The sequence below is a fragment of the Sciurus vulgaris genome, assembly GCF_902686455.1.
Source record: "Sciurus vulgaris genome assembly, chromosome: 18".
NCBI classification, from domain to species: domain Eukaryota; kingdom Metazoa; phylum Chordata; class Mammalia; order Rodentia; family Sciuridae; genus Sciurus; species Sciurus vulgaris.
Genome location: NC_136479.1, coordinates 25,692,610 through 25,716,899, shown reverse-complemented (window position 1 = coordinate 25,716,899; position 24,290 = coordinate 25,692,610). Strand labels below are relative to the sequence as shown.

Genomic DNA, 24,290 nt, shown 5'->3' with positions numbered 1-24,290 from the left:
CCTGGATCTGTTCACATCTTGTAAAAGCCACATCGCTTGGTTCTTTATGCACCTACTTAGTCGTCCTGGCATCTTCTGTCCTCCTCCCTCCTTGAACTTAACAGGAATGGATCTCAGTCCCAGGGGTTCTAATGAGCGCTCTGAGCCAGCTGATGGGAGGCACTTGGCGTGCTGCACCAACGACAACTGATGTGATACCAAGGCAGCACTGGCGCTATAGAGCGCTCTGTGTTCTTAGAGAAAAGACGGGAGTTAAGCAGGGCATGGGAGAGCCCAGGGCAGAAAAGAGGTCTGGCCGGAAGGCTGCAGAGCAGCTGATGGGAAGTGTGTTATGCCACGTGGGTCCAAGTGGCTTCATCGTCTCGACCTAGTGACCTGGACCTGCACCTGCAGTTAGGTGGCAAATATGCCCTTAGCCAGAGGAACTCAGGACCCAGGGAAACCAGTGGAGTCTAACTTTCCCTTGCTGACAGTGACAGCCCTCACATGCATCCAACCTCCCCAGGGGTGGCCACACACAAAACAGCAGCAGCTCCATCACCCTGTCCAACTTCATGTTTGTGGTGCTGCCACTTCATGCTCATAGCCAACGTGCATAGGTTTTCAGCGGAGCCCTGTTCTGCCCTTTCTGGAGCAGCACAAAAAAGGCCTAAAGATACTGGACGGAAAGGGACTTGGCCCACATGGAAGCCCAGGAAGGACTGGGTTCAGACCACGTGATTTCCAGCTCCTTGGGCCACTTGTTCATCTAAAAGAAGTGGCACAGGTGCTGGGCATGGTGGTGCATGCCTGAGGTCCCAGCTACTTACGAGGCTGAGGCAGGAGGATCACTTGAGTCGAAGAGTTCAAGGGCACCTAGGCAGCACAGGGAGAACTCATCTCAAAAACAAAACAAAAATGTGACAGGATGAGAGATTGCTATTCTTCAGCTTAACTCAGAGCCCTGATGGGACCAAATTCCAAATTCCTATTTGGATCCATTCGTCTCCTGTGGGGAGAGGCGAGCACCTTCTTTGTGAGACTCCCCCCGCCACCAGCATACACACTGTTGGTTTGATTCTCAACACTGCCAGGGGCTGCTGGTGGGCCGGTGTCCGGCCCGCTCCACTGTTCTCACAGGACAGAGTCAGAGCCTTTTCACAGCTCTGCTGAACGTCCAGGTGGATCCTGAAGTGTGGAGGACACAGCACTAGCCTCCCTAAACAATGGTCTCTTCCAGTCTGACACAGAATCCAAGTGCTGGCTGGCTGAGCTCTGCCAAGAGCTATCGAGGAACTAGAGAAGCTGGTGTCAAGCACTTGGGCTTTGCCTCTGGCTCGGCCAGCAGTGGCTAGCTGAGGCGTGAGGAGGAGCTGGGCGAGGACAGCAGAGCCCGCCCCTGAGAGATGAGTTTGGTGCTCCTTTCTGCCTCTGACCCAGACACCCACTGGCCCCGGCTTGCTAATTTATTGCCACAATTAGCGTCTGCTTTTGTAGTTACAGTCATTGGCAGAGAAGTCACGGGAGCCCTTTCCAAAGCCCAGTCAAGGGAGCCACCATGCTGTGGGAGGACGGCTGGCAGGGGCTGCTGCCTAGGAGGTCTGCACCTGCCTCCTGCTGCCCTCCTTTTTGGGCACCAGTGAACTCTCTAGATCTAACCACAGAGCTTTTGGAACAACTAAACTAACCTAGCTCTGACTGGCATGGGGCTTGACTGTCAGCAACAGAAAGACAATTCCTAGTCCAGAGAGAACACTGTGTGTATAAGTAATCATGAGATGAACTGAGTCACTGGGGGAAACCTGAGGATCAGACCCTTCATTTGAATGTCAGACTCACGAAAACTATTGGGCCTTTCATTTTCCTCAAAAACTAATGCCAGAGCTAGTGCTCACAGCAGAGATGCTGACCAGCGGACCACGGCTGGGCTCACAGAAGAGCCTGCAAATCTTTGGAGGACCCCCTACCCTTTCTATGCTGGTGATTACCCATCCTGCCCCACACATTTCCCGGGAGCAGCTTCCTTAGACAGCTCCAGCAAGAAACACGTCCTCCTTCTTGCAAATCTCTACAGTCAGCTGTCTCCAAAACTCTCCTGCCAGCCCTGGGCATTGCTTTGATCTGAGCTGCCTTTACTTATTTTTCTTCAATGTACATGTTTTCATTCTGTGTCACTTAGAAGCTCCAATCTTTTGCTCCCCCATCCACCCCAGCATTCAGCAAATGCCTTGTTTGAAGCAGGTATTCCCCAAACCCTTACAAACTAGATGGAACCATCTCCCCAGGGTCCAGAGGGCAAGGTGCATCTGAAGACTGCTTTGTGAGCACCACCACTAGGTGTGACAGCCAGAGGTAATGAGTCCTCCTCCTCTGGGCTGCTTGAGAATTGATTCCCTCTCAATTTCAAACTAATATTGGTGGAGAAAAGACACAATGTTGCAATCCCAGCCAATATGCGTAGATTAAAATAATGAACAATCCTAGCAGCCAACCAGTGGGAGTTATTCCACAAAAACTCTGCTGCTGCCTCAGAATGGAGCCACCAGGGCCCAGGGCTTCAATATTTAATGTGGACATTGGAAGGGTAGCAAAGGGGCCTGGCCGGGAACACATTTGGAGTCCCTGGGAAATGGGATGCATATTACTTATTCAGAACCCACCCGGGAACCAAAACAAAGTTGAGAACAAACTGAGGACTTCACATTGTGATTTTTTTATCCCATGTCCTCAGGGAGGGATGCCAGGAATCCTGAAGCAGAGACCAGCAGGGCTCAGAGGAGAAACACATTTGAAATCCAGAATGACGTTTTTCGTTTTGTTTTGTTTCAGTGCTAGGGATGGAACCCAGGGCTTTGCACGTGCTAGGTAAGCACCGGACCACTGAACTACATCCCAGTCCTTTTAAAAATTTTATTTTGAGACAGGTCTCACTAAATTGCTGAAGCTGGCCTTGAACATGTGATCCTCCTCCTCCAAGAAGCTGGAATTTCAGGCTTGCACCACAATGCTCAGCTAAGAATGATATTATTGATGTGACAATCTAATAAATGATATAGTGTAAGTAAAATCACTGTTTGGTGAAAAAGGGCTAATAGCTTCCCAAGCCAGAGCAAGAGCATCTGCCTGTCATTTACGAAGGCATAGGGGGTGGCCACAAATATCCCAACTTGATCCAAAACGATTTTCCTATGTCTCCCAATAAATGCAACACAGAGGTTTAAATTCAAAACAAAGTGCCATTTCCTACCTTCCCATTTCAGATAATCATCCACAGACATCAACTGAACCGATCTCTCTCCACATGTGGACACTTCTGTGAATCAACAGGTTTGCAGCTGCCTCGTTGGGGTTTTAAGTTTCAGGTGACTGCATACAGTTCACAGCATGCTTTCATGTCCACTCAAGAAAGTATGAGGGCGAACCCAATCTCATGCCCGTTACATTATTTGTCACCTGGCTGCTCTACTCTGAGACAGCAGCTGGGTGTTTTTTTAACAGGCCTTTGAAATAAGTAAAAGTGTTGTTTTCTAGCAGACAAAGGCCACTGCACTGCTCACATGTTCCCATCAAAATCATCTGAGATTGACAGAAGGTGGAGACTGCACCAAGGGTTCCTGTTCACTCCACTTCCTCCGATGTCAGTATCTTTGAAAGTTAGGAATCCAACAGAGGTTCCACACTGCTAACTAGACTGGATATTTTGGGTTTTTCAGTTTTTCCACTCAGGTGCATTTGCTGCCAAGCTCCTGGCGAGCCCTGCACTGTCCCATGCTTGTCCTTAACTGTCATTGACCTATGAGACATACCAGCCACAGTTCAGTCTGCAAGGGACCAAGTGTCTTTTCTGGAGGCCTCTGACTCTGACCACCCATGAGGCCAAAGGTTCTCTTGGGCAGAGAGCGTTTGGATCTATCTCACAAATCAGCTGCAGGTGGAAAGGATGTGATTCCCTGAGGGTAAAGGAAATTGACACACACTCTTGGCTGCTCAACATCAATAAGGGAATTCTTTCAAGGAAGGTTAAAGAACTCCTTGCAAGGGTTAGTGTCTTCACCACATTCTCAATGCTGGATCATTTTTCTCTTTTTCATTCTGTGTTTGCTTTTCAAGTCATATGCAGAAATTTGTATGGACGATCATTCACAACAAACAGATACGCTTTCCTCATTGCTGGGGACTCAAGAGGTATTAAACAAAGGGTCTTCCAAGATGGGTCTTTCCTGACAATATTCAGAAAGATATTGAATTAGAAGTCCTTGCACTGGCTCATTATCAAAAGATAGAGTGAGCAGGCATCATGTAACCCAGATTCTGTGATAAAGGGGTCCCATATGCTGGATAATATCATATCACAAAATTAAGAGGTAGAACAAAAAAGTGTTAGGTCATCTCTGCCCTGTTCAGCTGCTTCCCGTTCACCTGGGAGCCTGGGCAGTTTATTTTTTATTCCACAGGGCTTACTTACAAATGTATCACAAGAAAAATCATACTCTGCATCTCCTCTATCTTATAATTACCTTCTGGAATTAAAAACTCTTTCTGTCTTTGTGCCTATGAAATATTTATGCTCTGCATCACATGTCCAGGGCAGTAGTACAGAGTTTGATTTCTGTTGGCAGTTTTTATTCCAACTATCACATCCCCCTTAGTGGCTGTCAGATTCACTGTGCTGGAGCCCACGACTGTAGCAGAGGAATACATCCAGCAGAGGATGAAGGACTTCTACAGCTCACCCCACCCAGCAGGAAGCCAGGACTCCATTCATTAGGAAGCAAGTGCTTTGGGAGGATTCTGGGAGAACATCAAGCTGAGTAGTTTATGGTCTCCCTACATTCATTATGAGCCATAATCTCAAGCACATAGGCAGCCACTCTGAATTTAAAATGACATACTGCTTCATTTTGAAGTTACCCGAAACACTTTGGGTCTTACTGTTCTCCCCCAAGTCCTTGTGATAAAACCCAGATGCCACCTCTTTTCGCCACTTGAAGTGCATCACCATCATGTACAGAGTTAAAGGCCTCATGTCTTTAGGGGCCTTATGGTCTAATTCCAAGAAAACGTCACCGAGGCAGAGCAGATGCCATGACCCAGAATGAAAGGAACACATTCCACTACTTACCCCTCCTTCAGCCCCCATCTGACCTTGACTGTTACATTATGTGGTTAGTCACTTTTATTGTTCAATAAGTATTTCCAGTCCTCCCCTTCCGGGCACATAGCAGGACCAGGACCTCGTGCTAGTGACCGGTGAGCTGTGAGTAGAAGCCACATGTGAACACTGAGGCCTCCAGAGCCAAGGCTACCAGCAATGCTCCCAAGAGCAGCTTTTCCAGCTCCAGACCCCAACCACCAGCATTTTCAATCATGGCATCTCTGATGCTGGGATTACACAGCATAACCCGCCCATCCGGGTGCTACGGCGCTAAGGAAACGACTTTCCCAAAAGTCATAAAAAAACTTCTGGCCTTAAAAGGTTTTCCGTTCTCCTCTCTCATGATTTCAGCAGAGTATTGTCCTCTGTTGGCCACTCATCTGCCTGTCCCCTCTGGACAGCATACCTGCATCCTTTCCTCGTCTCTTTTGGATTCTCTTCTGTCTCCTCTTCCTCCCACCTGGCCTGCAGTTGTCCTCAGACTCGGTTCTGGCTGTGTCCTAATCTCTTTCTTGGAGACTTAGTCTGTTGTTTTGGTTTTTAAACATTATTCCAATTCTAGTTCTATCTTTCCCGTTCATACAACTTCTCAAAATTAAGGGCCATCGTCTGTCAGCGTGGCCCTTGGTCACCTCCCTAGCCTTGCCAGTTGTGTTCACCAAGCCTGAAGCTGGGTTTTTCCTCCCTCTCTGTCCTTCATGTCCCACCAGTTCTGCCGACTTTGCTTCCTAATTGCTCCCTGAACGCATGCCCCCCTTCCACCTCCACCTTATCGGTTCCCTCAGAACTTAGGACTACATTAATAGTCAGATCCTCTGAACCTTCCCGAAACATCCTGCGACTTGCTGATTTGTCTCCCCAAACATCAGTCTTACAGACCAAGTTACTGAACAACAATCTGTCTCAACTTTATCTTGATCTCAAAATTCGCACTTTGGTTTTTAACCTTTTTCTCACTCCATCCCTGAACTGCCAACTCACTACTGATATGGACAACTATATTTTGTTATTTTGCATTCCTGTCCCTCTTCCTCTCATTGCCCATCTGCAGGTCCCTCTTTCATCTATTAGTGGCACTAAACTTCAGAGCACTATCTCCCCCCTGTATGATGTGATTCTGGCAGGACCAACATCAGTGTCCAACATCAAATGGACTGGGGAGTATCTTGACATGACATTCTTTCTCAGAAGAGTCCCAGTTTATGCCTATCATTCCACCAAAATCATCAATGGCACCCAATTTTCATTCTTGAAGTGTCCCAGATAGGCTTATGAATAGTCATCCCAAACATGACTCAAGAAAACCATAAGAGTCCATTGTGGATTTGACAAGGACCTGCTCTGCAGCAAGAGATAGGTCAGAATTCAGAGGCAGGTAACAGATTAATATCAAGCAATGAAATAGAAGAAGCCATTAAAAACCTACCATCTAAGAAAAGCCCAGGACCAGATGGATTCTCAGCCGAGTTCTACAAGACCTTCAAAGAAGATCTGATTCCAATACTTCTCAAAGTATTCCAGGAAATAGAAAAAGAGGGTACCCTACCAAACTCATTCTATGAAGCTAATATCACCCTCATACCCAAACTAAGCAAAGACACATCAAGGAAAGAAAATTTTAGACCAATATCCTTGATGAATATAGATGCAAAGATCCTTAACAAAATATTGGCAAACCGTATCCAAAACCACATTAAGAAAATCGTGCACTATGATCAAGTGGGGTTCATCCCTGTAATGCAAGGATGGTTTAACATCCGTAAATCAATAAACGTAATCCATCATGTCAATAGACTTAAGGATAAGAATCATATGATTATTTCAATTGACGCAGAAAAAGCATTTGACAAAATACAACACTCCATGTTCGAAACACTAGAAAAAATAGGGATAGTAGGAACGTACCTGAACATTGTAAAGGCTATTTATGCTAAGCCCATGGCCAACATCATTCTTAATGGAGAAAAACTAAAACCATTCCCTTTAAAAATGGGAACAAGACAGGGATGTCCTCTTTCACTACTTCTATTCAACACTGTCCTGGAAACTCTAGCCAGAGCAATTAGGCAGACTAAAGAAATTAAAGGGCTACAAATAGGAAAAGAAGAACTTAAGCTGTCACTATTTGCTGATGACATGATTCTATATTTAGAGGATCCAAAAACCTCCTCCAGAAAACTTCTAGACCTCAATGAGTTCAGCAAAATAGCAGGCTATAAAATCAACACACATAAATCTAAAGCATTTTTATACGCAAGGGACGAAACAGCTGAAAGGGAAATGAGGAAAACAACTCCATTTGCAATAGCCTCAAAAAAATAAAATAAAATACTTGGGCAATCTAACCAGAGGTAAAAGATCTTTACAATGAAAATTACAAAACACTGAAGAAAGAAATTGAGGAAGACCTTAAAAGATGTAAAGATCTCCCATGTTCTTGGATAGGCAGAATTAATATTGTCAAAATGGTCATACTACCAAAAGTGCTATACAGATTCAATGCAATTCCAATTAAAATCCCAATGACATACCTTACAGAAATAGAGCAAGCAATCATGAAATTCATCTGGAAGAATAAGAAACCCAGAATAGCTAAAGCAATCCTGGGCAGGAAGAATGAAACAGGGGGTATCACAATACCAGACCTTCAACTATACTACAAAGCAATAGTAACAAAAACGGCATGGTATTGGCACCAAAATAGGTAGATCAATGGTACAGAATAGAGGACATGGATACAAACTCAAATAAATACAATTTTTTCATACTAGACAAAGGTGCCAAAAATATGCAATGGAGAAAAGACAGCCTGTTCAACAAATGGTGCTGGGAAAACTGGAAATCCATATGCAACAGAATGAAACTAAACCCCTATCTCTCACCCTGCACAAAAATCAACTCAGAATGGATCAAGGACCTTGAAATCAGACCAGAGACCCTGCATCTTATAGAAAAAAAAGTAGGTCCAAATCTTCACCTTGTTGGCTTAGGATCAGACTTCCTTAACAGGACTCCCATAGCACAAGAAATAAAAGCAAGAATCAACAACTGGGATAGATTCAAACTAAATAGCTTTCTCTCAGCAAAGGAAACTATCAGCAATGTGAAGAGAGAGCCTACAGAGTGGGAGAATATCTTTGCCACTCATACTTCAGATAGAGCACTAATTTCCAGAATATATAAAGAACTCGAAAAACTCTACATGAAGAATACAAATAACCCAATCAACAAATGGGCTAAGGATATGAACAGATGCTTCACAGAAGATCTACAAGCAATCAACAAACATATGAAAAAATGTTCACCATCTTTAGTAATAAAAGAAATGCAAATCAAAACTACACTAAGATTCCATCTTACCCCAATGAGAATGGTGATTATCAAGAATACAAGCAACCATAGGTGTTGGAGAGGATGTGGGGAAAAAGGTACACTCATACATTGTTGGTGGGGATGCAAATTAGTGCAGCTACTCTGGAAAGCAGTGTGGAGATTCCTTAGAAAACTTGGAATGGACCCACCATTTGACCCAGCTATCCCACTCCTTGGCCTATACCCAAAGGACTTAAAATCAGCATACTACAGAGATACAGCCACATCAATGTTCATAGCTGCTCAATTCACAATAGCCAGACTGTGGAACCAACCTAGATGTCCTTCAATTGATGAATGGATAAAGAAACTGTGGTATATATATATATCATGGAATATTACTCAGCTATAAAGAATAATAAAATTATGACATTTGCAGGCAAATGGATGAAATTGGAGAATATCACACTAAGTGAGATAAGCCAATCTCAAAAATCCAAAAGACGAAAGATCTCACTGATAAGCAGATGATGATACATAATGGGGGGTGGGAGGGGGGCAAGAATGGAGGAAGGAGGGACTGTATAGAGGGAAAAGAAGGGGGGGAGGAAAAAATAATGGAATGAATCAAACCTCATTACCCTATGTAAATGTATGACTACACAAATGGTATGCTGTTACCCCATGTACAAACAGAAACAACATGTATCCCATTTGTTTACAATAAAAATAAATTTAAAAAAAAATCTATGCGCTGATAGAAATGCCAGTCACCCTGATCTGATGACTGCATGTGGGGTAGTAATTGAAATATCACATTGTATCCCACAAATATGTCAATTTAAATTCTTTTAATAAAAAAGAGGCTGCACCAGGAAAAAAAAAAAGAATTCAGAGGCAGGGGTACCAAAAGACCTCATTTGAGCTTTTGGATCCAGGCACATCTAAAATTTAGGAGCCAGTATCCCCCTTTTGAAAAAAAATCTATTTTGAGTTGGGTTCTTGCCTCCCACCATCAGGAGTCCAGGCCCACATAAGCTTGGCTTTGGCAGTCTCCCCTGGTTCTCTTGCCTAGTCCAATTTCCCATCTTTGAGGCCCACCAGATCAACCTTCTTTGTGAAACCTTAGATATTCTGTCCAGTGTCTCCAGGCCTGCTCTGGGAATTTATTATCTGAATTCCAATAATGATGAGAGCCTCTGTCCTGAGACCTAATAAGCACAATGTTTACTTACTGTCCAGTTGCCTCAGAACAAGACTGTAAGCCTCTAGGAAGAGTCAGGGATCCGGCATAATCTTGTTTTCTTGAGGCCTAATGGGGTGCATGCTGTGCACACAGCAGGCACCCAATAAATATTTGTGGAGGATATGAATTATAAATGTAAAGGCAATATTGACCATGTATCCAAAGCAGAGAAGTGGCAGTGGGCAGTCTCGCCTGTTTATCCAGCCTGTTTATCCAGGCTGGAATGGGACAAACATCCAACTTTCCTTAGGTTGCAACTATGCCTGGCACCCAGGTGCTTCCCACTTCATCCTTGCTCTCCATCCCATTTGTCTGACTCCTGCTTTCACCTCTCAGACTGTTCTCCAGGAACTGGTGATCTGCCTACCCTAAATCCAACAGACTTTCCATCCTCATCTTGCTCTGGGCAGTTCACTGCTTCTCCCTCTAGAAAGTGCTCCTCCCTGACTTGACTCCAGAGAAATAAGAACTCCTCCCTCCTTATTTTCCTCCTAAGTTCTTTGGTGGTTCATCCTCCATTGACTGGGCTGGTTCATCTTCCTTTGATTTTTTGAATATTGGATTTCCCCAAGGCTTTGTGCCTGAACTCTTCTCTACAAGCACCCTTTCCCTAGGAAATCTCATCAACACGTAAGCATGCAGTCACATATTTATGTTGCTGATTTCTGACTATTTCCTGAGGCTAGGCCTTTTACCTGAGTTCCACACTCATGGCCAACTTTCCACATATGTCTCATAGCTGGTATGTCCTACGCTGAAATCACTTCTCTTAAAATTAAGAATCCTTCTGACTGCAAATACTAGAAAACATCACCACCAATGCCTTGAACAATATGAACATGCTATCTCGTGTTAAAGAGACAACCACCTTGTTTAGCAGCTCAACAATGTCATCAGGTCACCTAGGTCCTTCCTTTCTGCTCTGCCACATCAGCAACTTGATTTGGCCCTCACTTAGCCAGCCCTCAGAGCAGCAAGAGAGTTACTATTTCCAAGTACCACAAAGATCTTATAGAAGAGGGCCACATTCTGTTGGGCATTCCTTTTAAGGAGGAAATCCCTTTCCTGAAGCCGCCTGCCCCGAAGATTGGACCACATGTTGCTGGGATGTTGGTCATGAACCCACATATTAAATAAGGTGTCCTTCAACGCAGGCAATGTTAACAATGGGCTGAGAGAGACCTGATCCTGTATTTCCCCAGGAGTTTGCTGTTCAGCTCTCCGCTCTTATGTTTGCTGGGACTTTACAGAACACAACTTCTGAGAAGGACCTCTCTCTACACACACACACACACACATACAGATGTGTACATATAGACGTGTGTATCCACATGCCCATATATCTGTAGACACACATATGAACTATATATACATAATACGTATATAAATATTTGTCGAGAGGACAGGGTGCAATGAAGCAAATGCAGCGACACACCGAAATCGGGGTGCCTAGTGGGGCGTGCGCACATTTCGGGGTTTCTTTCCCTGAGTTCGACGTGACAGCCAAGGTCACACCTGTTGGAAACGGAGACTCAGCCCCACCGGCGACCTGGCGCTGCGGTCCAGCCGCTCGAACCTGGCTCCCCGAGGCGGTCCAGGCCGCCGCTGGCGACTAGGCGACTAGGCTCGAAACCCCGCTGCGCCGGCGCGCAGCCTCCTCACCGTGACTCAGCCGTGCGCCGCTAGACGCTGCCGGACAGTTCGAGAAGGGAGGCGGAGGGGCGGGGAGTGCGCGGGCCATCGTGGTTGGCCAGATGACCGCTGACGTCGTCGTAGCGCGGCGGGATTGGCTGGCCTGCGGGTGACGTCATCGGGGCGCGCCCGGAACGCCCGGGCTGGGCGGCTTTCCTACGCGGCAGCTGGGGATAAATGGACCGACCTGCGGGGCGTGGCGATGTTGTTCTCCTGGTGGGTGCGTATGCGCCTTGGGCATCCTGGTGTGTTTCCCGGTGCCATCGTTCTTGCTACCTTGGTCCTTGTGGCTGACCACGGACAACGTCTCCGCTTCTGTCTCTGCCACCACCTACTGGCCCCGGCTGCTCTGGTCCCCGCCAGGAACCAGGTACCGGGATGGGCTGTGAGGGGTAGGGGTCTGCCCGAGGCACAGGGGACTGTGCCAGAGCCTAGGGGGTCGTAAACCAACCCTCCAGCGGTGCTCCCATTTCCTCGCAGTCAGTCCAGCCCTGTAGGGACACGGCTTCACTGTCACAGTAGAGTGAGTTCCCCGACCCCCTCTCCGGTCCAGGCATCCTTAGACCAGTGCAGTGCTGAAGAATAAGATCATTTTGGAATTGAGACCAGGTTCTGGTCAAGTATCTGAATAACAACAACAAAAATTCCCTGGACACCTAGTCTGTGTTCACTGTGTCGAGCCCATCTGTAAAAGATGAGCAAAATCTACAAAAGTCAGCCCTTGGGAGTTATAATGGTTTGGGAAAGGAAGAGTAGAGGGCATTTCGCCTAAATAGGAGCTGGCAAGAATGTTAGGGATGACCCTTTTGAGGATATGACATTTTAAATGGAGGTTCCAAAGGACCGAACTGGGTCAAGAATCTTCCAGGCACAGGACAGCTTAGGAGAGGGCCCCAGGTGTATGGAGAGAGCTGATGGGAAGATCTGGAAAAATATCCTGGTTAGTTGAATTCCGGGAGGGACAAGAACTTTGAGAGGTTGGGTAGATGAAGGTCATAGAGGGACCCTCTGGACCCCTATTTGGGCATAAGTCCTTTCTCCAGTGCAGCAACTTAAGTATTCTCCATGGTGAGTTAATGGCTGGCACCTCTCCATGATCAGTGATCAACTCTGGGCTAGTTATGTCATTAAGGAATAAGCTCAAAGTAAAACTCAATGCATCAGGGAGACAGAGGGAGACAAGGGACAGAGTTAAATCTTCTCTGGATAGTATAGTCAGCTAATGTGATTTAGCACCTGGTAACAGTTTTGTTTATGTCAACAAGTATATTCAATAAATTAAATTGTGACTTAAAGTCCTTCAGGACTGTAATTTTCCCTGGCAGCTGTGCGAATTGAACATGGGAAACCCCTTTCATCATGAGCTGAAATGTGGTTTAGTGAAAACCTGAAGTCTGGTGAACTTCATGAACTAGGGATTAGAAGGACTGAAAAGTACTCTATCTTTGATCATGGAGTTGGTTCTGAGGCTGGTATTTGTGCTAAAACTCCAGTTTTTCTTTTGACTGAAAAGTCAACAAGAATTTGTGATACTTCATTCTTGTGCAAGGGCCCAGGATGACTTGGACATTAAGTGCTCCCTAGAGGATGTCTGTTTACTTTCAGTAGCTGATGTTATAAATCCTGGAGACTTCATTTCTCTCCTCCTAACTTCTAATTCTCCTAGGTGATATTGAACTGCCATCTCTATTTTTAATACTTCTCATCATGGAGTTTCCTGATTTGGGAAAGCATTGTTCAGAAAAGACTTGCAAGCAACTAGGTAAGTACTTTTAAGAGCACATTAATAGAAAATTGTATTTTGTTGGCTGTTTTATGGGGACAAATGTGTCTTATTTTGTTTTGTTTTGGTTTTTGAGATGGGGGTCTTGCTTTGTTGCCCAGACTGGCCTCAAACTTGCCATCCTCTGTCTCAGCCTTGCAAATAGTTGGAATTACAGGTGTGCCCCATGGCCCCTAGCTGGGAGATTTGGCCATTACCTTGATATACTGATAATTCTCCATATCTTGGCCTTCATGGCTTATCAATTTTGGAACTCTGGCATGGGGTGTAGGTTCTATTCAACATTATTACTGAGTATCGACATATGCCTGTGTCAAATATGTGCTTAAATAACTGTGATGCCCTGGGTGTGGTGGCTCATTCCTGTAATCCCAGTGGCTCAGGAGGCTGAAGCAGGAGGATCACAATTTCAGAGCCAGCCTCAGCAATTTAGTGAGACTCTGTCAGTGGGTAAGTGCCCCTGGGTTCAATCCCTGATACCAAAAAATAACTGTTGCTGCTTGAAATGGGATCTCTCTTGAAAAGAGCCTGATAGATCCTTAAATGTAATTTGGCATTGTTAAATGCAAAACCCTAAAGTTGTTTTCTTACATGTGATAACTTATTGAGCGATTTATCTTATAAGCATGAAGCACTTAGTATAGGTAAGTACCTGCTTAGTATGGGCTAAAATTGTTTTGTTCTAATCCTTAGAAGTCTTTACTGTTTTGTTTGTATTTTTTAGATTTTCTTCCACTAAAGTGTGATGCATGTAAGCAAGATTACTGTAAAGATCATTTTACCTATGCTGGCCATAAGTGTCCTTTTGCATTTAAGAAGGTAATTCATCACACTCTGTTCAGAAGGTTCTAATCTGTACTGTCTAAAGCTTCACGGTCCACTGTAGCAGACAGTAGCCACAGGTGGTCACTTAATATGAACCAGCCATATTTCAAGTGTTCAGTGACCACATGTGGCCAGTGACCTCTGTATTGAACAGCACAGGTAAGGAGTGTTTCCACCGTGGCAGAAAGTTCTGTTGGACAGTACAGCTCTAAAGTTTCTGAGATTTTATTTTTCAGGACTTTTGGAGTCAAATTGTAACTGTGAACCACAGAACCATAAATAAGGTTAACACAAATACAGAGATAGTGTTTATCTAGGCATAGGAGGGATTTGCAAATCAGGAGGTATAGGTTTATTAGCAACTAAGACAATGTCCCTTCATGGTAGGAGGACTGGGTTTTTAAAGGAAGAAGGGGGACAGTGGGTTGAGGTGAAATAACCTGTTGTGAAGAATTTTCATTTGGCCTTACTGGCTATACAAGTTGTTTGGAATAGGTTTAGATGCATGCTGCATCTTTCTGGGCATTAAGCTCTACTGGATTAGTTGCACGGGGGTCATCAGTAAGCAGTAGGTCTTTGGGGATAGTTGGAATGTCAACAGGAGCCCTGTGGTTTGAAACTGCCGTAGTCTTTCTTTAAAGTACTTCACCCCCCCCCCCACCCCCCGTATTCGTCGCTGGCTCTTTGCGGTTCCAAAATCCATGGATATTTGTCACCGCCTGCAGCAACAACTTGCATGGGTCTTATGGGTGGTGGAGTGGAAACTGAGGCACTTCTATCTTTCTCTTTGGTGCACTGCTTTCTTGCTTGTTCATAGAGGATAGAGGAAATGAGGTTTACTTGCTTTGAGAGGAGAGAGAGAGAGACCCCACTTATCAGAGAGAAAGAAACTTTGCTTAAGAGAGAAACTTTGAAAGAAAGACAGGCTTTTCTTAGAGCTTAGAAGGAGAGAGGCCTGCCACGCCTTAAAGTCCTGCATAAGGTGCCCTAGTGATGCGTCTCAGTTCTCCGTTCCACAATCTGCCTTCCACCGCTGCCCCTACTCGCTGCTGTGTTCTTTCTTCTGGCTTTTTTGCTAATGGCTGCTGTGGCGTGTCTTCTCTGGCTACTGCCGCACGTGTGTCCTTCTCCTGCTTTTCTGCTAATGGCTGCTGTCCGTGTTTTTCCCTCTGGCTGCTTCTAATGGCTCCTGTGGCGTGTCTTCTGCTACTGTTTTTCTGGTAATGGCTGCTGTGTCTCTGTCTCGCTCCGCCTACGCTAATATCACCTCCAGGACGCGGAGAGCAGGGCCACGCCTCTTACGCAAAGATTAGGCCAGACGCTCCGAGCAGGCAATTAGTGCTCGAGAACACAGGCGCATACATTGTGTGCATGGACGAGAAAATCACCTGAGTGTGCTTACGTCAATTAACCTCCTCGCTGCCGATGTGATCAGGCGCCATCCTGGCGCCGCCAACATGGCACAGCCCCCAACAGTATTGATATCTCTTTTTGTGTCTGGGAGGCAGACTGCAGCCCTTGATGTGATTGATCCCTGAGGCTACAGGGAAACTTTCCTCCCTTTTGGCCAAGTTGCAGCTGCCTAACTTTGATACACACAACCTAACTTTCAAAGCTCACTTTTAATGTTAAAGTACTTGGTTCCTTTGATCCATTGCACCAAGAGAAAACAGCTGTGTTTTTATGAGCTAAGGAAGTGTTTCAGACTTGACATGCAGTCTATTCAGGAAGGTGTTAAAGGTGCTTATTCATTTGGGCATCTGCGCAGCCTTGGTATATTTTTAGATGATTCAAATAGTACACAATAGAAACTGGAAGATGCCTGAAACATGCTAATTCATCATGGTCTTCGGACCTCTGTTGGCTTTTTTAGGTGTCTTCCAGCTGTGCTCACTCTGTTTCTGGGTGATTCATAGTTGATTTCAGTGAATTCTGCCACTTCACCCTGGTGGCAGATGAAGTGTGGGTAACTTGGAATCACATGCTTTGACCAGAATTGGCCCCTCCACCCTCTCTGGGTCATCAAGGCAGGTGGGAGTGTGACTCACTCCTCATGTTTACCAGGCACTGATGACTAGACCAGCTATCCTGTTCATGTGACAACTGGTCCTTCCCAGGTCCCCCTGTGGGAGGAGTCTGGCTGGAAGTCACCTGATAATGCATTATTTCTCTGCCAGCAGAGGAACTTGCCAACTGAGGAACACCACTCTGAAACTTTCAGCTCCACCCACAGCCTGCAAGCCCCACAGTTTTTTGATTACAGCCACCTGTCTAATGTAACTGCCACCTCACTGTTTTCATGATCCATTCCCTCAGCTCCTGTCCTGGCTCAGGGTTTTTTGTTTTTTGTTTGGTTTTGTTTTTGGTACTGGGGATTTAACACCGGAGTACTTTACCGTTGAGCCACACATCCCCAGCCCTGTTATTTATTTTGTTAATTTTTTTTGGTACTAGGAAGGGCTGCTTAACCACTGAACCACATCCCCAGCCTGTTTTTTAATTTTTGAGACAGGGTCTTGCTAAGTTGCTCAGGGCCATGCTAAGTTGCTGAGACTGACCTTGAACTTGGCCTCTTGAGTTACTGGGATTACAAGTGTGCACCACCACACCCAGCCTGGCTCAGGGTTTTAACCATTCAGCTGCTGGGTGGCCCATCACTCCCTCCAGAGCCCCTGCAGCCTTGGGCGTGCAGTCAGCAATGGTCACTATGGGTCAAGCAGTCTGCCTCAGTGTGTGTTCTCTGTTCACTGAGGTACTCTTCCTTATGTGTAAAGCCATGTGGGAAGCCACCAGAGGATCACAGAAGTGGTTGGCACTTGAATCGAGCTAGAGGACCTTTTGGTCAGTATTTTTTCTTGTCATCTTTACTCTGAAGGTGTAGGGCAGGTCCTCTCATTTGTACATGCTGGACACACAGCCTGGCTGTCCTGAGACACCCATTTGATCTTACCAGCTTCCCTCCCTGATCCTTTTACTCAGGAAAGGTTCTTTCCACAATTGGTTGATTGTCTTTTATTTGGATTCCACTCAACTGCCCTGGAGGCAGCTGCCCCTCGGGTTCCAGGGCTGCCTGGCTCTCAGGAGTGGTCGGATGCCAGTTTGTGCGCTCTGCTTGTGCTTCAACTTTTCCTTGTGTAGATCTCAGATATCGTCTCACATTCTTTATCTTTAGAATGTCCAGGTCCCTGTGTGTCCACTTTGCAACATCCCCATCCCTGTAAAAAGGGGAGAGATACCAGATGTGGTGGTTGGAGAGCACATTGACAGAGACTGCAAGTTTCATCCTGGGGAGAAGAAAGAGAAGGTAAGGACAAGTTCTGGGTCAGTTCTATGACCTGAGAATATTGATTTTTCTTTAGGGGGAAGTAGGTCAGTTTTCCAACTGTGAAAAATTAGTCCTCGTGATTTATTTATGTACAAAGTTAATCCCTTAATGATAAATCATTATTTTCTTTTGTTGTGAATGGCCTGAGTTTTTAGTTATGGAAATAGTCCCTAAACATGAGGGGTTCTAGGTTAGGGTCTTCTTTCATAGGAATAAACCAGTGTTTCTCCCATGGTGAAGAGTTAAGGAATAGAACCATTCTGTTAATACAATTCACGTTTATTTTCTAAGCTCCTAATCTTTTACTTCTAAGCAGGTAAAAGATTATAAAATTCACACATTCAGCATTTAAATTTTTTACAGTGTTGGGGACAGAACCCAGGACTTTGCACATGCTAGGCATACTTTACCACTAAGTTGTGTCCCCAGCTCCAGACATTGTGTTCTTGGTTTGGAGCATCCATATTTTCATTGAAGTTGTTTATCTGTTCATTTGGGGGGAAGTGTGGTAGGAAGACAACAGGTCCCTGTTCCCCAGGCAGTGTGTTCACGCTCAGTGGGTCCTGCTTGCTTGTTCGTGGTAACTGCTTTTTCTGCTCATGACTGTTCTACCCCGATCTGTCTTACTTGCTCTTTAGTTTTAGCTGTTATCTGTTTGCTGCATTGTGTACTGAGGATTTAGCTCTTATCTGCTCTTCTGTTATTTGCACACCTTTTCTTCCAGCTCTGTCCTCCCAGTATCGTTGGAGGTGCTTGTGGGGGTGTCTAGGACTCTGTTACTTTTAGGACAACAGCCCAGAGATCCCTTGTTCTGGGTTTTTCCACCCTAACTCTGGCCCAGTTTTTCTCCAGCACCTTGAAGGTTCTTCTCTGTGCTGGGCACACAGTGGACCCTCCCACTGGAAACTCTGTCTCCAGGGTTCTGGAATGTTCTTTTGGTCTCTGATTTCCTCCACTCTCTCCTTTCTTCTCTCTGGATTCCTGTTACTTTGGCACAGGAGCCCTGACAGGTTTTTCCTGTTGAATGTGTCCTTAGACTCTGCTTTCTTACCTGCCCTTTCTGTGTGTCACAGTAAGTGTCCTCAAGCTTGTGCTCTGGAGCTGGCTACTTAGCAGGTGCAGAGCGGACTCAGCCTCTGCTGTGGGTCATCTTCCTGGTCCACTCGCTCAGGAAGCTCCTGAGGTCCATGTCTTTCGGTTTTTCTTTTGGGCTAATGGAATTCCCCAGAGGCGTCCCTCCTCTTGCCTGGAGGATGTGCTCATGGCCTCCAGGGTCCTGGGAGCCAAGTGGAGAGAGCAGCCCAGGGTCTGAGTGGCACCTCAACCTGCTATTGCTCTCCCCTCCTTCCCTTGTCCCCCTCCCCATGCTGCACTCCCCAGGCAGCGGCCTCCCTCTGACCCCCATCTGTGGGAGAGGTCATGGAGTCAGCTTCTGAAACAGGCCTGCAGCCACCGTGTTGTCCCACTGCCCCAGTTCCCATGAGTAGGTTTTCTCTGTGGTCTTCTCCTAGCTGACAGGTGACCTTTGTCTTACCTGCCAAGTTTGTCATCACTCTTCTGTGTGCTCTTTATTTTCAAAAATCTCTTTCTTTTTCTTCTTTGCTCTTGTGGGATTATCCCTTTCAGAAAATCTCTGTCAATTCTCCAGTATTTCAGGACGGGCAGAACCAGAATCAGTGTAGGAATCTGCTCCTTAACCAGATGTTGAAGAGGCTGGCCTCACTGAGCCTTCTCCAGGCTCCCTGTCCCCTGGACTGTGGACCCAGACCCTACCTTCCCCAGGCCACACCCCAGGGTCTGGGTCCCCTGGCTGTGTACTGCTCTTCCCTGGGAGGCTCATTCAGGTGGTTCTCTTGCACCTGATTTCTTGGGTGAGTGACCTCACCCTGTTCTGCCGTTCTCCAAAACAAGCACACACGTTAAACTTCTGTCTTATGAAAGACGTTTTCTTCTAGGGAATTGGCATTTGTCACACTTACATCAGTCTCTAGTTATAGATCCTGGTTTGCAGTTATCAACTATGTTAATCAGTACATTTTATTACATACCTCACACCTACACTACCATAAATAAGTGTGAAGTCCTTTAACTCTGGTTTTCCTAGTCTTCTGGAGACAGCTCCTGACCATCTTCACATGATCCCCAATTTTGCCAGTTCCTTAATCTGTGTTTGTCTCTTCGCCTGACATTAAGGTGTCTCCAAAGGACCTTGGATGACATAGGATGATGTCTTCGTCCAGGTAGCTGAGACCTGTTTCTTGAGTGTGTGGCGTTGTTGGGGACTGTTAAGCCCAGCTCACGGAAGTGATTTTGCTCTCCCAGGTTTTCACATACCGATGCTCAAAAGAAGGATGCAGAAAGAAGGAGATGCTGCAGCTGGCCTGTGTGCAGTGCCATGGCAACTTCTGCATTCAGCACAGACACCCTCTGGACCACAGCTGCAGAGCGGGGTGAGGAGAGGCATCTGGCCGTGGCTGAGCCTGCATGCGTGCGTGCGTGCAAAAAACCAGCCTGAACCCTGGGGCCCGGGTGGGCGGGGTGGGGTGTGGACAGACTTTGAGCATTGTTCCATACCAAGTTGCTCATCTTAAGTATCTCTTGTACACTTGGGGTTGTGATAAAATTGGATTCTGAGTTAAAGTAGGAGGCTAGCTGCATTAGTTTCCTGTAACTGTTGTAACTAAGTACTGTATGCCGAGTGACCTCAACAATAGGAATTTATTCTTTTCACCTGTCTGGAAGCTGGAAAGCCAAAATAGAGATCAGCAGACTGGCTCTTTCTGAGAGCAAAGGGAGCATCTGCTTAGGCGTCTCCCAGCTTCTCACAATCTGCCAGCCATCTCTGGTGAGCCTAGACATGTGGATGCATCACCGAGATCTCTGTCTTCCCAGGGTGTTCCCTTGTGTGTAGCTGGGGCCTGTCTTCCCCTTTTTGTAGGGACTGGTTCAGTAGACTCGCTCTCCTGAACTTGCTCACCTCCATGAAGATCCTGTCTCCACATCAGATCACACTCTGAGGCCCTAGGGGTTAGGGCTTCAGCAGGATTTGGAGGACATTGTTCAACCCCTGGTGCTAGCACCTTTCCCCAGCAGCAGCATTGCTCTGCACTTGCCCTTGAATAAAAGGAGAAGTGTGTGTTACTTTCAGTTGCTTGTTGTCCATGTCTGAATTGGGTGAACTAGAAGGGGTAGAACACATGTCTCTCCTCTCTCTAGGTGCTCAGCAACCAGCGCTTCTGAGTCTAAGCCATCCTCCAGTTGGCTGACCCAGCGACTCAGGTCAGTGTGTATATCTTGGGTGCAGTTCTGTGACCAGTAGTCATAGTACAGTTATAGCCAAGTGTGGGACATGACATGCTTCCCCAGGAAGGTGAACATGAGCCCCAAGTTACAAGTCCCTTCCAGCTCCAGATCACAACAGTCCATAGCATAACTGTTCCTGGGACATCTTACTTGGACTCCAAGACTCCTGAAAGATTGGCCACTTTGAGGTAATCAAGATGCATCTAAAATAGTTGGTTCTTTCTGTTCTCTTCCAGGTGGAAAGCAAAATGACATGACAGTATCTGTTTTGGCGCTGCACCTGAAATCATTCCACGCACTGTTTAACTTCGCACATGACTGATGCGCTAGTACTTTTTTACTTCCCATGGCAAGCAGTCAAACTTGAACATTTCCAATGTTTGGCAAAATAAACAATCAGAGGGATATTGATACTCTAAGGCAGGTTATGTCACCACAGGAACAAAATTTGGTGGCTTCAAAAGTGATATCTGAATAAGCTGGATTGTTGGTATTGGCATCAAACTGGTTCAGGATCCAGTCTTTGGGAAGTTTCTAGCATGTAAACAACAGACAACTGACCACAGGTGTGGGGTTTGCCCATGTGGCTTCTGTAATGAGGTGTCTGTTTGAACCTAGGAAGCGGAATACATTATTGAAGGTTCTTGCCCAGGATGGCTCTCAGTTGCTGAAAGGACACAAGTCATTTTTGTGCCTGGTCCTGACTCAGGGCTGGACTGCTCTTGAGAAAGGGCATGCATTTGGACCCCACATGCCATCTACCACAGCTGACTTCTTAAACTAGGTGATGAGCTAGCCTGTGAGAGAGCTTGTTTCTACCTGGGTTTGCTGTCAACTGCAAGAAGAAAGTCACAAAACGCTACCTATTCAAGATGAAGCAATGTCTGGTGTTGAAGTGATAGAAACTTCCAGAAGCAATTTAAAACCGTGATAGCAGGCAGAGGGTTTCTTTGAGTATTGGAGGTTTTATGATTGAATACTGGGGATGATTTTATGATTTCAACAGGAGGAAATCCAAGTAGAAGGAGCTGAAGTGGGCAGCCATGGTCTCTCATAATTTGGGTGATGAACCAATGTGGCGTTGCTGACCTGATGTTTTCTGCTGCTGGCTGTGATCTCACACAGTGCAGGTGGTGTCCTCTGTCCCCTGGTGAGGTAAATACAGCATTAGGTTCATACTGACCACCTTGAAACCAGATAGCTCTCTCACTGCCCGGGACCCTGGGGATCAAGGATGAGGAGAAATGGAATGATACCCGGAGCTGGTCCTGACCTCAGCCCCACAATCCAGCCTTAACATCTCAGGCATCTGCCGAGAAAGTTTGTCTTAACAAAAATCCTAGCAGCTACCTTTTTTCTGGAATCATAGCCTCTAAATATAATGGGGGAGGGGTCCATTCAGTTTCCGTCCTTCAAATAGGTGATTAGACTGGGTCTGTGCTGCCTCTTTTAATGGCATTTATTCTAGGCTGATGTTTTCCAGTGTCATTACACATCAGAATGGTAAAGGGCTTTTCAGAGTGTCCAACCCAAGCTTCTGATTCTAGGTCTGTGTGGATTCAAGATTTGTACTTAGAATGTTGCAGGTGGTGCTGCTGGTCTAGGGACATGCTTGGATAAGCCACTTTCCTACAACTTCACTGTCCAGTGTGGCAGCCACTAGCCATGCAGGCCATGGATTTTTTTTTTTTTTTTTAATTCTTCTTCTTTTTTTTTTTTTTTTTCTTTTTTTGTACCAGGGATTGAACCCAGGAGCACTTAACCACAGAGTCACATATCCAGCCCTTTATTTTTAATTTTGAAACAGGGTCTTGCTGAGTTGCTTAGGGCCTCTCTTAAGTTGCTGAGGCTTGCATTGAACTTGTGATCCTTCTGCCTCAGCCTTCTAAGCAGCTGGAATTATAGCCACCATGCCTGGCTCAGGCCATGGGCTCTTGAATTGTAGCAGCATAGCTAAACTTTTAAGTTTGAAAACCACCCAATTCAGTTGTTAGAAAACCTGGAAGTATGTTAGGAGCCTGGGTTTGTGAAGCAATTTTTAACTGCAAATTTTGGGGGAGTTTTTGGTGCTAGGGATTTAATGCAGAGCCTTGCACATGCTAAGCATGTGCTCTAAGACTGAGTCTTGTGAAATCTAAATACAAATCCCTGTTGAAAACTCACTATTCACATTGAGGTGTATCCTGATGGAGAATCAAAGCACACCAGGTTTTGAAGACCATATTAAAATGTAAATGTAATTTTAAAAACATCCTTTACATGCTGAAATGATATCTTAGGTGTGCTTGATTAATAAAGCATGAAGGTTAATTTCATCTGTTTCTGATTTCTTTGTGACTACTTGAAATTTAAAAACGAGGTAGGTGGTTTATGTTAAATTCCTATTGGACAACTGTTCCAGAGCATCCAGACTAAAGGACAAAAGCATTACAGGTATATTGTCCCTATTCTAAAACGTGAAATGCTCCAAAATCCAAACCTTTTTGAATGCTAACATCACAAAAGGAATCTACACCTGATCTCACATGACAGGTTGCAATCAAAACACACACTAAAAATATTGTATAAAATTAATCTTCAGGCTGGGTGTAGTTCAGTGGTAGAGCACTTGTCTAGCACGTGAGGTGCTGCGTTTAATCCCCAACACCTCAGAAAAAAGTTTAAAAATGAGTTTAAAAAATTAGTCCTGTGTATAAAGTGTATATGAAATGTGAATGAATTTTTGCGTTTAGATGTGGGTCCCCTCCCCAAGATACTTCATTTATGTATATGAAAATATCAGAAAACCCAAAACGTTTCTGGTCCTCTGAGTTTCAAATACTGGACACTCAACCTGAGCCCATGTTTTATCAGGAGGGATTGTGAATTTAGTAGTTTGTTTTTTCATCTTCAGGTTTGGTTGGCACATTCTAATGTTACATTGAGATTTCTGCCGAGAAGCTCAGATTGTTTAATATTTTTCCTTGGGCACTCTTCATAGACACTCAGCTCAAAAGTACTCAAATTAGGAACATGAAAGTTTCCTCCTGCTCCTCAGTCACACATCCTGGAACTAAGTCTTCATGTCTTGTTAAATCCAGAGATTTCTGTGCATTTGCAAGATCACATCCATAAACATCAAGGTCGTGCCTTGCCTGCTGTGCTGCCTGCTTTCCCTTGACTCCATCATGGCGTCTGCCTGCTGGTGCTAGTAGGTCTCACCCAAGCTCTGCTCAGTACTCCAGGGCATTGGCTACGTGGTGATCTCTCTACCCATTGCTGTGATGTACACTGTGGTCTCAGTTGCTATTGCTAGGTTGAAGGGTTTGTCCATTTTCAATTTTGTTGGAAGTGCTAGGTTGCTGTGCAGAAAGTTCTATTTCCTCTCTGTCAATTTCCCCACACCCTCATCAAATGTGTTGTTAACTGGTTTAGTTTCTCCCACTGGTGAAAACATGGCAGCAGCATAATTTGAATAAGTACATCTTTGGTAAAGGGAGCCAAGCATCTTCCTAGTGGTTGCCCTTTGGAAGCACGGCAAAGGTTGGCTGGCCTGGGTGCACTCGAGCTGCTCGCAGTGGGTACAGGTGGCACATGCCCAGCAATGGGACCCAGGAGGGTTTAGGTCTTGGTAGAAAGTGCTCAGATGAGTAGTAGAGTGTGGAGAACAGTTCTTCAGTGTTAAAGGTCT

The 24,290-nt window shown here is 45.5% G+C and overlaps 1 protein-coding gene across 1 annotated transcript; it reads left to right on the top strand.

Annotated features, from left to right (window-relative positions):
- Positions 1-11,515: 11,515 nt before the first annotated feature.
- Positions 11,516-23,169, top strand: ZFAND2A (zinc finger AN1-type containing 2A). Its single transcript, XM_079120678.1, has 7 exons — positions 11,516-11,754; positions 13,051-13,146; positions 13,892-13,986; positions 17,165-17,296; positions 19,640-19,767; positions 20,534-20,596; positions 20,857-23,169. Exons 2-7 carry the CDS (start codon positions 13,092-13,094, stop codon positions 20,870-20,872), a joined length of 489 nt encoding a protein of 162 aa, XP_078976804.1. The 5' UTR covers positions 11,516-11,754; positions 13,051-13,091; the 3' UTR covers positions 20,873-23,169.
- The last annotated feature ends 1,121 nt before the right edge of the window (positions 23,170-24,290 follow it).

What these genes read in the sequence shown, in the direction of transcription:
- ZFAND2A (XM_079120678.1), top strand. Translation starts at nt 13,092, where the DNA reads ATGGAGTTTCCTGATTTGGGAAAGCATTGTTCAGAAAAGACTTGCAAG. An exon ending in GTCCTTTTGCATTTAAGAAG is followed by an intron (nt 13,987 to 17,164) that starts GTAATTCATCAC and finishes CTTTATCTTTAG; the next exon opens with AATGTCCAGGTCCCTGTGTG. An exon ending in GACCACAGCTGCAGAGCGGG is followed by an intron (nt 19,768 to 20,533) that starts GTGAGGAGAGGC and finishes TCCTCTCTCTAG; the next exon opens with GTGCTCAGCAACCAGCGCTT.